This window comes from Drosophila innubila, chromosome X (assembly GCF_004354385.1).
Source record: "Drosophila innubila isolate TH190305 chromosome X, UK_Dinn_1.0, whole genome shotgun sequence".
Classification (NCBI taxonomy): domain Eukaryota; kingdom Metazoa; phylum Arthropoda; class Insecta; order Diptera; family Drosophilidae; genus Drosophila; species Drosophila innubila.
Genome location: NC_047626.1, coordinates 1,964,914 through 1,983,497, shown reverse-complemented (window position 1 = coordinate 1,983,497; position 18,584 = coordinate 1,964,914). Strand labels below are relative to the sequence as shown.

Sequence of the window (18,584 nt, the reverse complement as noted above, 5' to 3'; positions counted from 1 at the left end):
ACAAAATACCCTAACCGAAATGACAGCCTACATCAGCTTAGAGAACAAAGGAAACGTTATACAGAATTAATAAATTAATTTTAAAAAATATGCATTAAAACAAATCAAGATTGTGGCATGATTATAAAATATAACATACTAAATTAATAAAATAATTTAAATAAATATGTATTAAAGCAAATCAAGATTGTGGCATGATTATAAAATATAACACACTAAATTAATAAATTAATTTTAAGAAATATGTATTAAAACAAATGAAGATTGTGGCATGAATATAAAATATAACACACTAAATTAATAAATTAATTTTAAAAAATATGTATTAAAACAAATCAAGATTGTGGCATGAATTGAAAATATAACATACTAAATTAATAAATTAATTTAAATAAATATGTATTAATACAAATCAAGATTGTGGCATGAATTTAAAATATAAAATAAAAACAACGTTTAATGTATGTGCAAATATTACAAAATGATGCCTTGAAATAATATTAAAAAAAAAAGTTAAAATGGCTTGAAAAATTAATAGAAGTGGTACAAAAGCGACTAAATTTATATATAAGTATAAGATATTTAAAATGAATAATCTATAATATAAATTAAACTTATTGCATAATATTTAAAAAGTTAATAATGAATAAATAATCTTTGAGAAAGTTTAAAGTCAAGTTTGAAAATTCAAGGTAGAGTATTATTTAATAAAGAATATTTTGAAGAAATAATAAATGCATTAATTATAGAAGTATAACAGTTTGTAAAAGAAACAAAAATTAGCTTTAATAAAACATAATACTTGAAAACTTCTCTGGATGCCCAGAAACTTGTCTGATAAATCTGCTAAAAAAATCATAAAATACCTATAGTTTTTAGTTATAAATACTCAATGTTCAGTCTAATTCCCAAATCGTTTAAGCAGAGCATTTCAAAGTCAATTCGTAGTGTTAAATTGAACATGGAATTGTTGTGTGTTCAATTTGGGACTGACTTCGCTTTCAATTGTAATGTCAAGTGATTGGTTTCGGTTTTTGGGTTTGATTTTTGTGGCATGGGTCACAGACGTGTGTGTGTGTGCGTGCGTGTGTGTGTGTGTGTGTGTGTGTGGGATTTGCGTGGAGAATTTGATTGAATTGTGCGGGCATTTAATAATGCAACGAGACGCCACTCAAATTGAGCTAAGACATTTGAATTGAATTAGCTACTCTTTCTGTTGATTGCTTTTCATTTTCCATTTGCCCGCGACATTTATTTAATTATTAGGATTTGGCGAGTAACGATTAACAAGTAACTGAGCGAAAAAACATGTTAGCCATGTTTCCATTAGCACTTTTCACAAATGTGTTTTGTTTTTCAATTTAAACCTGAAGCGAAAGTTGTTGTATATAATGAATGAGTAGTTTGTAACGAGTAACTTGTAGCTGAAAAACAGACAAGTTGCAGAGGAAGGTAAAAAAAGTAAATTACATAGCAAAAGAAGAGACTAGAAAAGTAACGAGTAGAGTTCAGCGAGTGGCGAGTAACGATCAACGCGTTTACAATGAGTAGACAATGTTTATTATTGAAGAAAGTAACGAGTAGCGAGTAACATAAATACAAAGAATATCATTAAATGAACAAGGAGGAAGCTTGAAATGTACAGTTGAAGCATGCGAGTAACGAGTAGCGAGTAACGAGTAGCGAGTAACGAGTAGCGAGTAACGAGTAGCGAGTAACGAGTAGCGAGTAACAAGTACTAAGTAGCTAGTAATGAAGTGATTGTGATTCACAGAATGAAGCGAGAGATTGAACTGGACACATGACACATAAAAAATACGTAACTAGCAGCGAGTAAAAAGTAGCGAGTAAGAGATAACGAGTGTGTAGTAATAAGCAGCAGTAGGGAAGTGATTCCAGCTCAGAGGACAAAGGAAAATGGGATTAAAATGAACACATTTATAGGCTTATCAAGCAGCGAGTGATTAAAAACGAGTAACGAGTATCTGAAGGCACAAAAATATAATAAATAATACAATAGGCAGTTGACAGTTTTAACCTGCAGCTTAATTTATGCGTGTACGATGTAGAGTAGAGGAAGCAGAGGCTGGTGATAAATGTGAAGACAAAAGGACATGAGACAAAACAATGAAAATGTGAAAAATCTTTCAATTCTTTGTTATTTTTTGTTGTGTTTGTCATTTGTATGCAAATGAAGTGAAAATCTAATTATGGAAAATATGCGCGAAATCTAATGACAAACAAACAATAAGCGAGAGTCGCACTTCTTTCCCACTCTCTCTCTCTCTCTCTCTCTCTCTTTCTGTTGTAGTGTTATGTGAGTGATTACATTATGTACACACACACACACACACACACACACACACACACACACACACACACACACACACAGACGACAATTTGTAATGCGCCAATAAGAATTTATATCAAAGCTTTTCGCAAGTCGCACACGACATGAACGAGCGCCAAACGAGGCAGGACATCACATAACGACAAGGATGTGCCCTGAACAGAGGGAGGGGGAGGGAGAGGGGGAGTGGGAGAGAGGCGGTGGGAGGGGGAGAGAGGGGGCAGCTCGCGCTTCTCACTGATAAGCAGAAGCAGCGCAACAAACAACAGCAACTGAATAAAAAAATAGGAACACTGCAGTCGCGATGCTCGACTATTAGATACCCAATAGCCCTATCTTCGCAACTGTTCGATTCCAAAATAATTAAAAGACATGAGCGTACCCTATCAATCAATCAAACTTCATCACTACTATTATCAGTTATTATCATGCAAAATATTTATTTGAAAGATTTTAAAGAAGCTTCCCTTTTCTATGGTCTTTTACTTGTAAGGCATTGGATTTTTTTTGAATTTTCCTCAAGCAAAGTCTTTTGGAATATTGCAATCTATAAGTTTGGAAATCACTCCACATGCCTAAAATTGTGTTTTTATGGTCTTAAAAAAAAAATTATCGTATAAATTTACCAATTTTGCCCAAGGACCGTCATCATTTTAAGTTTTATTTTAAAAATCAAGTCTTAACGATTATATAATGATTTTAACGATTTTCTACACCGATAGTCATTATTTTTGATCCCAAAAATAAAACTCAAAAACTATGTTTATATATGATTTTTATTTTTTTTTGCTCAAAATAAAACTCAACAATAGTTTACGGCTTCTGTGTTAAACTTTTTGCCGACATGTGATGAATCATATGAAAGGTATTTAATCATAGATCAAGAATATGTTCAGTTCAATTTTGAGCGAAACAAATAAAAATCATTTATAATCATTATTTTTGCGTTTTATATTTTTTTAACAAAAAAAATCATTAGTTTTATTTTATTTTTTTTAAAAAAATTATTATTTTTGAGTATTATTTTTTGATTAAAAATAATGATAATCGAGTGATTTTTGTTAAAAAAAAAAAAGAATAATAATTATTTGCGGTCCCAGATTTTGACTTCAGCACAAAAAACTTCCCAAAACATAAGCTCACCAAATATAATAAAATATAAAAATATGGAATTTTTCATTATGTCTGTCCGTCCGTCTGTTCATTGTCACCTTGTCACAAACGCATACCCCATGGTACGCTTTGACTACTGGGCCAGAGGAACAACAATAACAACAAGAACGATGAGAACAGCTGAAGCAGCGACGCGTCGCTGATTGCTAACGGCACAAAACAGCACAAAGTAAAAGAAGCAGCGCCAGCAGATAAGGAGGAAGTATAGACAGCAGCAGAGGCAGCGACAGAGGCAGCGGCAGCGGCAGAGGCAGCGGCAGAAGGCAGCGCACGTGGCCGTCGAGCGTTGTAATTCGCTGAAAATAACCGAAGGCTGTCGCGCAGGCGTCGGCAGCGACGCGACGCGACGTCGTCGTCCTCGTCACCGTTATCATCAAATATGCCCAAAGCACATGTAGAAGAGCTGTATTAGTGTTTGTATAAGAGTAATTGGTATTGCAGCCGGCTAAAATACTGAGTAGGGAACAGAAACAAGGCAAATTGGGAACGAATTTGATGGGAACAGTTGCAATTTTCAATGGAGAAATTGTATAAAAATCAAGACTGCATTGAAATGCAAATAAATAATCATAATTGAAATAAGTTATAATAATTCATATAAATGCAGTAAAAAATGTGTGTAAAAATATAGATGGTATTGATAAGAAATTAAATAAAAATCAAGACTGCATTGAATTGGAAATAAAAAATCATAAAATAAAAAAAATAGTAATTAAAATAAGTACTAGTAATTCATATAAATGCAGTAAAAAATGTTTGTAAAAATATAGATGGTATTGATAAAAAATTAAATAAAAATCAAGACTGCATTAAAATGGAAATAAATAATCGTAAAATAAAAAAAAAATAATACAAGTAAATAATAATAATTAATATTAATGCAGTACAAAATTTGTGTAAAAATAGAGATGGTCTTGATAAGGAATTAAATAAAGATTAAATAAAAAAATTAATAATATTAAAAACACAATAATGGTTGAAATGAAATAAAAGTAATATTGGCAAAAAAAAAAAAAAAATAATTATATATATAAAAATCATAAATTAACCTTAAATTAAGTTAACTTTTTGGGGCAAATGCTCCTGCAATTGCAAATGTAGGGAAATTCCAAATCTTACAAACATGCTTTAAAGTATGCTATATAAATTGTAACTAACTAATTTTTTTTTTAAAAGATATTTTAATTTTGTAAATATTACCAAGTAACAAGCACTTTATTTGATATCATATGAAAGCTTAAACTAATTAATTTAAATTTAAATTTAAAGCAATACAATCAATAAGTAAGACAATATGTGAAATATGGAATTAATTTAAAAATACAAAAATACAAAATACATAGTTTTTAAGCGCAAATATATTTTTAATATCTTATATTAATTAATTTATTTTGGCATATTTATATTTCATATAGGTCTAATTTTTGGGCAATGGTTTCTTGCTAAAATTTCCTAAGCCCACAAATATCCTTAAAAGTATGCTACACAAATTGTAACTTATACGTGGACATCGTTTGCCTTGTATTCGTGCTCGACTTCGTTAGACTTCGACTCGCTTCGGCATTTGTGAGTTCGTGCCACGACACGAGCGACTGACGAAGTTGCATTTTCATTTTGGCGCTGATAGCAATGACAAAAATTCAGTTTTCAGTTTTCAGTTTCAGTTTCAATTCGGATTCAGTTACAAACGGACGCGTTGCGTTGCCCAAGAAAAATAACTGAAGTTTTTGAAGAACGCGTAAATCGAAAACACGCAAATCGCATGAAAATAAATGTAGAAAAATAATAATAAAATTATAATAAAAAAAATAATAGAGCACTAAAATTTTATTAAGCAAATAGAAAGAGATTTTTTTTTTGTTTTTGTTGATTTGTTTGTGTTTTAAAAAAGAGCGATTTGAATTGAAAAACGAATTCAAAACAGCTGAACTTGAAAAGTTTTGAAAAAAAAGAGAGCAGAGAGAAGAGGAGAAGAGAGGAGGAAGAGTAGAAAACGGAAATGAAGGATGTCAGTTGTGTGCACATCGAAGAAAGCAACGGAAATTAAAATTTGCATGTGCAACTGAATCCGAAACCGAATCAAAATCAGCAACAGACTCTCGAGGTGTGTGTAAGTGTGTGTGTGTGTGTGTGGCATGTGGCAACAATGTGGCCAATAGATGAGAGTGAGATGACTGTTGTTGTTGCCACTGTTATTGTTGCCCCAAATCTCTGTGAATGCCGGCACTCAAAAACTCTGTTTTCTAAATAAACTTGATTTGAGTGCAAGACAGAAAGAGCAAGAGAGTAAAAGAGAGAGAGAGACAGCGAGATCTGTTAATGCATTAACTGACTTAAAAAATAGAAAAGAGAAATAGAAAGAAGAAGCAACCACAAACGACATTGACAGCAACATCATCAAGTTTATCAAGTTTATCAGCGTTATCAACGGCAGCTTCTTCAGTTGCTGCCTTATCAAACCAGCAGCTAAACGAGTTTCATTTTTCGAGCACAAGACTCACAGTCTACAACTCCTCAATCGCCCCTCGCAGCAGTCATGACGTTGCAAGGACACAACACGTTCAACTTCTGCTTCTCCACAGCTGGATTTATCGCTTGCTCAGCAATCGTTCTGCTTTGCAGTTCCGGTAAGTGAAATATGCTCTCCAAACGACTTCAAATAAAGAAAACACACACACACACACACACACACATACACAAATTGACCAAACCAATAAGGCAGCGTGCACGACGTGTAGTTACCCTGTAAGCCACAAAATACCAAAGCAATACAATTCGATAAAATCCAAATATGCAATAAAAAAGTTCGGAGCACATTCTTCACAAACCTCTTGAGATTTAAGAGTCTTGGTTTTGGGGAAATGGGAGAATAAAGAAGTCAGAATGCTACATTAAGAAAATATATAAAAAAAATAAGCATATAAAAATATACAATTAAGAAGACATAATTCAATTGTGTTTCACAAATCTCTACAGAATTTCTTTGAAAAGAACCACATTTTGAAATATAGTTTTTATTTTTTCCAAACATATATTAAAAGTCACGTATTTTAAAGTTAGAAACATTAGTTGAAATGTTTTTCCACAAATCTTTAGAGATTTTTTAGTGCAAATTCTTAAAAAATTAAAGAAAAGTCACAAAAATTTCAATTTATCTAACATTTTGTATAAGTCAAATATTTTTAAATTCCACAGAAATACAAATGAAAATGTGTGTTTTCTACAAATTTCTAGAGATTTTGAAAATAGTTACTCTCAATATCTCGAACTTATTTGTAGACTTATATAAATAATTAATTAATTAATAATTAAATAATAATTAATTAGTTATTAATTATAATTAATACACGATCAAATCGTCTTAGCTAAGTTGTGTGAAAATTCCAGCTTTCTATGTCATACGGTTTGGCCTTCGCAATGATCAGTCAGCGAGTGAGTGAGTCAGGACAAAGAGCTTTATATATATAGATTTGGTGTACCCCAAAATATGTTTACAGAATATTTCTCGATCACAGGGTATTTAAATAAGAGACTACAATAGAATGTAGCGAATTGCAAGTAAAATCGAAACGATTCAAATTGAGTTGAAACTTTGGTGCAGCTTCAAAAAAGAAAACTGTTTATTCATTTATTCATACACTCACTCAGTCACTTGGCCAGTTATTCATTGAAGCAAACAGCTCAGCTTGTTGTTGTTGTTGCTGTTGTTGTACTCGTACTTCATTCCACTTCCATTTTCATTTCCATTTTCTGTTAGTATTTCCATTTCTGTTGCTGTTTCTGTTTCTGTTTCTATTTCTGTTGACGTTGCAAGTTGCAACTGGCAATGAAAACGTCATGTAAAATGTTTTGCGAGGCACTTTTTGAAGAAACCCAGAGAAAGAGAGTGTGAGAGTGAGAGAGTGAGAGAGAGAGGGCGAACGAAGACATGTTTCTCACTCCTGCATTAGAAATTGCAATTGCAATTGCAACTCAACTCAGTTCAGTTGAATTAATGCATTTTGTTGCACAATTACATAAATATTTCGCTTGTTGCAAGTTCCAGTTGCCAGTTGCAAGTTGCAGTTACTTCAAGCACATTCAAATTCATTGCATTCATTGCATTCATTCTCCCAAATTCTCCCTTTGTCAACCTTGACTTTGTTGCCGTTTTTGCCTTAAGCAGTTGGGAATTACAAATCCAGAGGTCGAAGCTGTCAACAAAACACGTTCTTTACTGAAAAATATGTGTTATGTGCTAAGGAACAACTTAAAAGTGTCTGAGCAGTAACAAATTATTATAACACTTTCTCAAAGCCAAAAAAAAAATGTTTTTATTTTTTAAAAAGTCAAGAAAAAATTATAATTATATGTTATGTGCTGAGCAAGAACATAAAAGTGTCTGAGCAGTAACAAAATATTATAACACTTTGTCAAAGCCTAAAAAAAAAATGTTTTTAACTTTTAAAAAGTCAAGAAAAAAAGTTAGCAATAAAAATATTTTTATGGAATAAATTGAACAAAAATTAAACTCAAACCTTGAGCTTAGCGGGTATTTAGCTGGTTCGCGAGCTGAACCTAAGTATTGCTCTAGGGTTCGAACCTCCAAACCAAAACTTTAGCAAAATTTTGAAAGCTTGCAGCCTTATTTGTAGTTTATTTAGATGCTTAGTGAAAAAATTAATGGCTGCATGAGAGCGACAAAAAAATTTAATAACTATCAGATATTTTTTTAATTGTTTATTTTTTTTTCAAATAATATTCAGCCACACAAATTGGCAAGCAACCATTTTGTTTGAGTTGCAAAATATTTGCAGAAAAATGAAGTTGAAATCGAATCAAATAAAACCAAATAAAATATGTACTTATAATCAAATGCATACTTTTTAACAATTTGATTAAAATCAATAAATAAATCCTTACCACAACTACAACAATAAAGTAATACAACAAAAGGAATGATATGTGAGCAGAAATTTCATTTTTCATAAAGTGCATTTTTCCGAGTCTCTTGAATTCTGAATTCTGCATTCTGCATTTTTATACACAATTTATTTTTGCCCCCTCACCTTGCGGCTATGCGGAGACTGAGACTGAGACAGCGAAAGAGTGGAGAGAGAGTGTGAGCAGAGGAAATGGAATCTAGTTAATAAAAGTAATCCAAAAGCCAACTTTATGCCACAGAAAATCCACAGCAAATTTGCAGTGTGTCAAATGCTAAAACCAAAACAAAAGTCAAAACTTAAACACAACAAATTGCCAAAAGGAATGTGCGAAACAACAAATTTTAAATACTCTCTCTCTCTCTCTTTGAGAAACTGTCAAAAATGTCAACAGAAGTTTAGGAAAAACTACAATCTTTAGTCGCTAATTAAATATAAACAACTCTTTTGGCCTTTCAAAAAAAAAAATAAAGCCACTTTAACACTTAAGAACCTTTTTGGAATATAAGCTAATAATTTAAAAAAATTATAATTAACTATTTCCTCTTCTACATATGGAACATTTTTTTTTTGATACACAAAAATGTTTAAATTCTTGTTCTCAGAACCTAAAAAATATTACAGAAGCTCTGAGACTTTTTACTTATTCCATACTTTCTTATTGAGGCTTTTTCAAATACTTCAAACAGTCATAACTTTGTCAAAACTCGACCGATTTTCATTCGCAATGTCGATCTAATAATTTTTCGGCTTCTAATTTCATTCTGCATCAAAATTGGAAACACTTTATTTTTTTAATATTTGTTAATTTTTTCACACTGCCCCATATTGTCCGTACTTTATTCCCTTGCAATATTTTGAAAACTTCAAACACACATAACTTTGTCAAAACTCCAACAATTTCAATTCGAAATGTAAAGCTTTTCATTTTTTGGCCGCTTATTTGTTTCTGCATCAAAATTCAAAAATTAAATATTTTTCCAAACGCATTTTTCTCATACGATTTTCCCCTCGACACTCTTCAAAATGAAATATTTTTGGAAAAACAAGATATTTGTAACTCGTTGCATTATTTGCCGATTGATCGAAAACTTGTTTCTTTATTTTTGATTTTTCAATTCAAATTGAAATTGACAATCGCTGCTTATATTAGCTGAAATAAATCGACATACAAATTAATTTCTGATAAATTATACCACTTATTGTGTGTTTGCAATTACTAAATAAATAATGTTTGAAATTCCTATGAAAAGCTTTAAAGTTTTTGTATATATAAATTGCTGTTTTTAGAGCATTTCTATAATTACAGGGTATTACATGTTTGTATTATAAAATAGCTTAAGGGCGTTGCGCTTAACTGTATGAGGAACATTCAACTTGTCGGATTTTGTGGGTGTGTGTATGTGTGGGTGTGTGTGTGTGTGTTGTCGGTGTGTGTGTGTGTGTGTGTTGTCGGTGTGTGTGACTTGTGCTGCCTGCTGTTCTGGTTTATGATACCATTTAGCCCGAGGGTTGTTTTGACAAATTGTGCAAATTATTGTGTTAAATTTGCCCTTGAGGTGAAAAATCACTTTGACATGGATTATATATTTCTTTCTCTCTCCCTCTCTGTCTGTCTGCTAAGCTGATTGTGTCTTTGTCTGCCACAAAAGATGCCAATAAATGTGTCAGAGGCAACTCTGCGGGGCACAAATCGCGTCTGACAATTGCCAATGGAGAATTGAGCACTGAGAACTGAGAATCGGGAATCGGGCATCGAGACAAATGAAATTTGTCGTTGAAACGCTTAAAGCAACACTTACATATACCCTGTAGGCAAAATACAATGCATATAATGGGTAGCATCAGTTCATACAAGTCCCTTGTGTGGTCTCTTCATATTACATATTATAAATTTACAATGAATTTATCATTTAATTGGAAAGACCTGTTATTTAAATTAAAGCTCAGCTTTTTTAATAACTGAATTTTGATTGTCAAGTCAAAGCTGTAAGAGGTATGAGGCTGAAATTTTCACACAACGTGGCTAGGACAATTTTTATTTTGCAATTAGACGGCGTTTTCAATAATCTGACTTGCATGAAATATGTGGTCCAATTTTACACTGCGACGAATTGTTTTATAATGGAAAACTTTCTTCGTTCTTAGATTTATCTCAAACCATTTTAATTGATTTACTGATTAATTATTTTTTAAATTCAACTATATTATCAAATAGATGTGTAGAGTTTGAACAGAGAAAAATCCAGTTTTAGTATGAACAACTCTTTTGTTTTCAGAGTTATCTAAAACAAATTCACGGCTTGTGCTGTTAGCATTGTCTAAATAGAAAAAATCAGCCGAAAATTGAATTGAAATTGTTCCGACGATAAGCCTACTTTCCTTACAGTTTTACAGGGTATTTGCTAGCTTTAAATACATTATGTAGTTGTTGCTATTTAAAGGCCAATGCCACATATACAGCAGGTTGCATGCAACGCCAATAATTGAGCCAAGTTTTGGACAGTAAATCAGCGAGTCAGAGAAGGAGGGAGAGAGAGAGAGAGAAAGAGAAGGGGAGAGAGTGAGTGGGAGAGGAAAGTTGTGGCAACTTGGAAACGATTTCGTATGCAGCGTTGACGTGACTCGCATTAACATTGCACACGTGTGTGCCACGCCCACTCAGCCCTACTCTCCCCTCTCCCCCTTCCCCCCCTCACTAACACTCTTCCACAACCCTTCCTCTCTTCAACCTGTTCTTCCAGAAAATGCAATAGTGCTGTTGCTTATTATCGAAATTGTATATGCCACAAAACTGCAGCTACAACTTCCTTTTGGGCTTCTTCTTGCCTCAAAGCTCCCCCCTCACCTTTTATAATACTCTTCCCTTAAGCTCTACAGCTATCGGGCTTTTACACAGGAAGAAAAAAGTCGTACTAAAATTAAATTCAAATGATTTTGAATTGCGTTTTTGTCGATACTTAAAATTTATACTTAAAATAAATTTAAATTACTGATAATGAGCAAAAAATTTCTAAAAATTGTAAATCAACTGATGAAGTGTATTCAAAAGTAATTTCAAGTCTAAAAATTCAAAAACATTTTAATTATTTCAATCTTAGTGAGAAATCAAATTTGAGATATGGTTTTTTAATGTAGAAAATACTTAATTTTTCGCACTGTGTGCTGCTTCTTCTTCTGCTGTTGCTTCTTTCACTGCTTCTTTCTCTTCTTTGACTTCCTCTTTTTGCTGGGCGCAAAAAGTTTTTTGCCAGCAACTTATTAAGATAGTTGGATAGTTGGTTTAGTTGCGCGTCTAGACGGTTTTTAGTCAAATTATGGTTTTCAAATGTCGCCCCGCCCCTTATTCCATCTACCCCCCACCCTTACTCCCTTTTCAAGTCACAAGTTACCTCACAAAAAAAAATAAAAACAATTCTTACCCACGTTTCTCACAGAATATAAAACTAAAACATGAGCATATTCTTACCACAGTTGTTGTGTGTGTGTGTGTGTGTGTGTGTGTGTGTGTGTGTGTGTGTGTGTGTGTGATGGCATGCCAAGGAATTGGCCATTAGAGTGAACTCTACATGCGCCTCGGGACCATGCAATTTGCCAGTGTTAAAAAACGTTGCAAGAATGAAAAGTGTTGCATGCTTTTTATTCATTTAGTGTGGGTGGGGAGTTGTTGTAGGGGGGGTGGGGGTGGCATTTTGTTTGTTTGTTTTACTGTTGGTGACCTTTGAAAAACCACAAATCTGTTCAGCTTGTTAGCCCAGTACCCAGAGGGATACAAAGGCTTATGACTTTGTGACACTATCAGTATTTTTCTAAAAACAACAAGATCTCTGGAAATATAAGAGCTAGAGGCTTGAAATTTTGGATCTGGGCTGCTCTTATACATAATAGCCTAATTTTATTCAAATCGGTTAGCTATATCAAGTAGCTAACAAAGAAACTGTTAATCCAAAATTGTGCCAACTTTCGTTTTATATCTTTTATTTTGAAAAAGAGTTTAGCTCTTCATTCTGTCTGCCATTATGTGACAAAAAGCTACTCCCCAGGTGGGAAATATGTTAAAAATTATTTACATATAATTAACAGCTGTTAAGAGACTAAAAATTGCTGCAAATCAATGTTAACCTAATAAATTCAAAAAGTGAAAAAGTAAGTTTGATGAAAAAGTTAATCAAGAATAAACTGCATGAGATTGCATTAAAGAAAAGGAAGATAAAGGAAGTAAATAGGGAAGAGAGGGAGAGAGATAAAGAGAGAGTGAGAGAGAGGAAGTAAAGAGAGAGAGAGAGAGATATAGAAAGAAAATAAATGATGTAGATCAAAACATTCAATGACCAAATGAATTTTATTTTAAATGCAATAATAACTGTGGTATATCATTTAACTTCACCCGCTGGAGGGAAATAGCACCCCTGGACACAGGGGTCACCGTTAAAGGGGAGGACAGGCTAGGAGGGGAGGGGGAATGAAACACACAATAAACTTTTGCTGTTAACTCATCGCGTGAGTTGAACATTTTGTTGTTCATCTAAGTTTGTTGTTGTTTTTCGCTCTGTTATTTTTATTTATTTTATTTTTTTCTACCTAGTTTTTAATTTACTTTTATTGGGAGTCGCCTCTTCCACTCGTTTCCCCCTCTGACTGTTGATGCCGCGCCAAAAGATGAAATTGGAATTTTATTTAAAAAGCAACAAAAGTATTTCATTTATTTTGTTTTCTATTTTCATCTTTCGCTCTCTCTCTCTCTCTCTCTTTCTCCCTCTATGCACTCGACTCTTCAATTTACATATTTTTTTTTAAATGCTACCCGCAAAATATCCACAAACAAACAAGCAACAATAACAAATACTTTTCACCATTGCCAACATATTCACTTGTTATACCCTGTATCTAAATTGCTGGATATGGATGAACACAAAGTTAGCTAGAACTAAAGATCTTTATAAAGAAAAGAAGAAAGAGAAAAAGCAGAAAAACAACCTCAATTAAAATGTATTATATGTTTAAAAACAGTACAGGGTGTCTGCTAACCAAACACTTTGAAAACCCAAAATAATGCAACGAATATATATTTTACAAATTTTATGTAGATTTGCTCCTCATTTTTTGTTTAAAAAAAAAGATAAGAACAAGTCTGGTCATAGGGTATCTACTAGTTTAACCTAATTTGTAAATTTTAAATATTTCGCATATTTTAAACCTAAAATTTACCAGAAATTACTAATCTTAATGAATACATTAAAACTGCTAGCTAAATTCCCGTCAAAAATGAATTTACAGGATATATGCTAGTCGAATTATTTTTTCTACGTTTTTGCAGGGGCATTTATTGGCTTGGTTGTCAAACATTTTCACATTAATCATATTTAGAGTGCACAAATAATACCAAAAGTAATTGCTAAAGGTAATTACAGGGTATCTGCTAGTCGAATACCATACTGAAAACAATTGCAGAGAATTCACCGGCTTCATTTTCCCCTTTTTCACATAGTTCACATTTTTAGCACATTAAATTCTTTCAAAATTTTTGATAAAAGGAAATACAGGGTATCTTAGAGCCAAACGCTTTATTGCCAGCTCTTCTTTCATTTGCCACTGGAAATCGCATAAACAAGAATGCCAAAGAGACAGACAAAAAGTTGCCAAAAAAACATTTACAGAGTTTTCATGTAATGTTCCCGACAATTGTTGTTGTTGTCGTTGTTCCTGATGTTGTTGTAACTGTAAGTGTTGAAATTGTTGTTATTGCTGTTGTTAAATTTGCTTGGTAATTAAGTGCTAAATGTGTGTGAAATGTAAATTGTTTTTCCCAAGAAAACAGAGAATTATCAAAAGCTCAACACGATTCAAGAGTCTTGCTGCGAAAGGATTAAATACTTTGTCCTTATTCCTTACTCATCAGTCCTTGCTGAGCTGCAGTTGCAGAAGATTGCAATGAGAGGCTTCTAACATTCGAAAAGTAAAGATTACGTCGCTCTTTATACCCTCTAAACGTATATAGCAAAGGGTATGACTACGTGGACGCAAATCGTGCGTCAGATTTTAAAAGCCATATATTAATAATAATGACAACTCTGACAAAATTTTTATAATAATAAAAGAAGTTTGCGAATAAAATTGGGCGACTTTTAATTTTGCTTCTCATAACATATTCAAAATAATGGTTATTGCGTATTTTTAAAATTCAAAAATTAAATAAAATTATAATTTTTAGACAAATAAGAACTCAAACAGAATTACTTTGGAAACACTATAGAAAAATAAAATTGATTTTACGTATTCCGATAAATATATATAGACACTTTTATATATATCTGTAGCATACTTGGTTTCCTTTGATTTATTTTATCCGTTTGCACAAAATTTAAAATTGTCAGCATTACAAAAACTTCTACAATCCCATCCACAACAAAACTAGCGTTTCTGTCTTGTGTTTATCCAATTTTACGAGTGTTAAAAAATGAAATGTCGCCTGCAATGCGATCTCCATGTTCTTTTTTTTGCTTGTGCGTCTTGCTGGCAACATAACTATACGTATGTGGTTTTTCAAGATACAATACTTTAAAAATAAGTAAAAGGGTATGTTGTGTTTGTTAGAATGTATGTAACAGGGAGAAGGAGGTATCTCCGACCCCATAAAGTATATATATTCTTGATCAGAGTCAACAGCCGAGTCGATATAGCCATGTCCGTCTGTTTGTCTGTCTGTTTGTCTGTCTGTCTGTCTGTCCGTCTGCGTGAGCAAAAGGATCTCACATACTAGAAGAGGTAGAGCAACCAAACTTGGCACACAGATTTCTATAGACCCCACGCAGGTCAAATTTGTTTTAAATTAATGATCTACCACATCCGCAGTTTTTAAGATAAAACAGTTTTTATGGTAAATAACTTTATATATGAATATAATCTATAACACCACTAAATTAAAGCAAGATTCGACAAGTAGAGCGGGAGTAATAGCTAACCAAAGTTATTAATAAGGTTATTTTTTCAATACAATCACCTTAAAGTATGCAGTAGTTTTTTATTAGGTAGTAGTTTCTTTAAAATACTTTTATATATGTTGAAATAAGCCTGAATATAGCCTTTCCCACTTGTTAAATAAGTGTTAGAGTGAAAAGGTAACTAAGGATGGGTCTATATTTCAATATATATATTTCAATATATCTCAAAACTGCAGTTGCCCGAACACAGTTGATTGTTCTGGCCTGCAAACACTTGAAATAAAGGGTATACCATGCAGCAGTAAACACTTTTGTACTTATGATATTAGTATAAATATTAATTTAATGTAGGACAGCTAAGGTGCATTTAATTTAGTTAAATTTCTGAAGCCAATCTGTCACTTTGATGGTGTTTGTTGTTAATAGCTGTCTAGGACATTTCAAATTCCTGGAGTATTATGTTACCTCGCACAATCGACAAAGTTCATTAACACAAATTAACCCAATGCCAAAAACTTGCCACAACAAAAGCAACAACAACAACAACAAAATCCCGTCAAAGTGCCAAACAGTTGCTCAATTGGAAAGCCAAAAGCAGAAACCCCAAACCAGGAACCAAAAACCGAATCCCAACCCATTTTGTGGGCCTATTGAGATGAATGGAAGTGGGAAGGAAGTGGGAAGGAAGGGGAGTGGAAGTGGAAGTGGAGAAGGATATGGATATGGATGTGGAGGCAGATAGCAAAAGTTATGGCCGTCAATCTTCGCGGCGAGGCGACAGTTTGATAAACTGAAGCCGTCGACAAGGATGGATCCTTCAGATACTCAGATACTCAGATACTCAGATACTAATCAGTTCTCAGTTCGTTCGTTAAGCGTTTAACAGGAACTCATAAATTTTCGCCACGACATGCCAAGACATGTGTGTGTGTGTGTGTGTGTGTGTGTGTGTGTGTGTGTGTGTGTGTGTGTGTGTGTATGTGTGTGTGTCGCGCCCTTGTCTAGAAATTTTAATTAAAAGCGATGACATAGCGAGTAATTCGATATCAGAATGTCGCCTATTAATTTTAAGGACATTTCCTTTATTGATTCTTTGTCAATATTATATTGAACCCATAATTTACACATAAAAGGGCTCTCTCTCTCTCTATGTGTGTGTGTGTGTGTGTGCGTGTCTTTGCGGTCTTGTCCATTGTCTTTGGATTACGAATTTGACTTTGGCTTTTATTCGCCTTTTGTTTGTGCGTGTGGCGTGTGTTGCATTCATTTCATTTCCACTCCAAGTCACAACAGGAGCGCTGCACCGCCCCACGTTGGGCGCCATCTAGAAACTCTAGTTATTCTCTATACTCTAGTTAACCAATATAATTCTGCACAATACAAACGCTTAATTTTTGAATTAAGTTCCTATATTATTTAATTTTATGGGAAGTATTTAATTTAACTCCGATTTACTTTTTTATTTACTCACCCGGCGCATTATTTATGTTACCATAATACCTTTAACTTTGTGCATTAATGATCGTATTATAAAAAAGACAAATATTAAATATTTAATATTAAAATATTTTATTTATAGAAATTTAAAACATTTTTTTTGTCACCAATTTTCATTTAAATTCAAAATTATTTGTACTAAATAATACCCATAATATTTACAAAACTTGTTGCTAGCTATTTATTATTGATAAATTTACTTTTGCCTAAAATTATACTAAAAGCTACATTTTTAATAATGGAAAAAAAAGATGAGAAGAAATAACATATTTTTAGTATGAGAATCAGAAACAAATAACATATTCTTCGTATTGCAATCAGTCTAAAAAATATTATTAGACTTTAAAAGACACTTTAGTAAATTACTTTGAAATATGCTTTGTTTCTGTCTCAACTATATTTTGAGTAAAATTTTTCACTAGAGTTTGAAAATATTTTCAAAAATTAAGCTTTCAGTAAATTATTGCTGATACGGGTGTGACTTCCGGCACTAGTAAAGATTTATCTAATTATTTCTCAAACAGCACAGTTTAACTTGAGATTTTCCTTGGCATTCGAAATTTACTTGTTAATTAATAAATTATTTATTTATAATTATCATTATCCTAGCGCTACAAGTTGAATTTATATTTAAGGCACTAGTCACAACAATAAAAAACATCTTCACAATTAAAATGATAATACTTAAATCTAAGTTCACATATTTATTAACTTACTCTATTCTTACTTATTATTTTGTAGTATTTTAGCTTTATTTCTTCCAGAATTGTTTACTTTTGAAAGAATTAAAATAGTTTTAGAAGAGTATATTTTAGTGGAATGTTTTTAATTGAGATTTTTATATGCACTATATTTTTATTTGGAATATTATATGTCAGCAAATATGATAATAACTATAAAAGAGATTTAATATATAGATGTATCCTTCTTGGCGCCTGAAATGCGCTCCTGAACTAGAATTAGTTGCTGAGGCGTGTTGTCCTTTGATGCGCGACGTCATTATAGGCACTCACACACACACACACACACACATGTGGTGTGTGTGTGAAGTGTGTGCGTGACTTTTGTGCGTTGTTGTCATTTCATAGCCACTTTTGGATCGTCAAGGAGCATGAAGAACCGCATTACGACTCCTTATGCTCCATCCTTCATCCTTCATCCTTTATCCCTTTCTTGTCGCCTTTTGTCTTTATTTTGATTTTGATTTAACGTTCGTAATTACAACAACAACAATAGTTATCATATTAATAACAACAACAACAAATCTGACTTAATTTAGTCATCGCAACGCGCTTGTTATCGATAAGAGAGGGAGAGACAGAGTGAGTGAGACAGAGCATGGGGAAAAGGGCTCGTCAAACATTTTCAATATGCAGAAACCGTAAACTTTGTTTATTGTGTTTTCCCCCCCTTTATGTTTTGTTTTGTTTTGTTTTGTGGATTAATTACGTTTTGTGCTTTGTTTGACTTTTGTACAAAGTCCAAACTATTCACAAAATGTGTTTATAATCAGCAAACAGTCAAAAGATTAACATCGAAATGTTGCACTAACCGATTACACTTGTTACCACAGCATAAAGGCGATATTTAAGTTAATAGAGACTTGGTTTTAATCACATTCAACTACAATATTACCACAGTTCGAAGCCTTTAATGTATTGGTATCTCCAAGAAAATACAGTAGAAAATAAAATCTATTAC

The 18,584-nt window shown here is 32.7% G+C and overlaps 1 protein-coding gene across 1 annotated transcript in view; it reads left to right on the top strand.

Moving 5' to 3' along the window:
• The first annotated feature begins 6,059 nt into the window (after positions 1 to 6,059).
• LOC117793413 (carbonic anhydrase-related protein 10) overlaps positions 6,060 to 18,584 on the top strand; it is a 31,626-nt gene continuing 19,101 nt past the window's right edge. The window contains exon 1 of the mRNA XM_034633722.1: positions 6,060 to 6,150. Coding sequence (XP_034489613.1) covers positions 6,060 to 6,150 — 91 coding nt within the window. The remainder of the gene's footprint in view (positions 6,151 to 18,584) is intronic.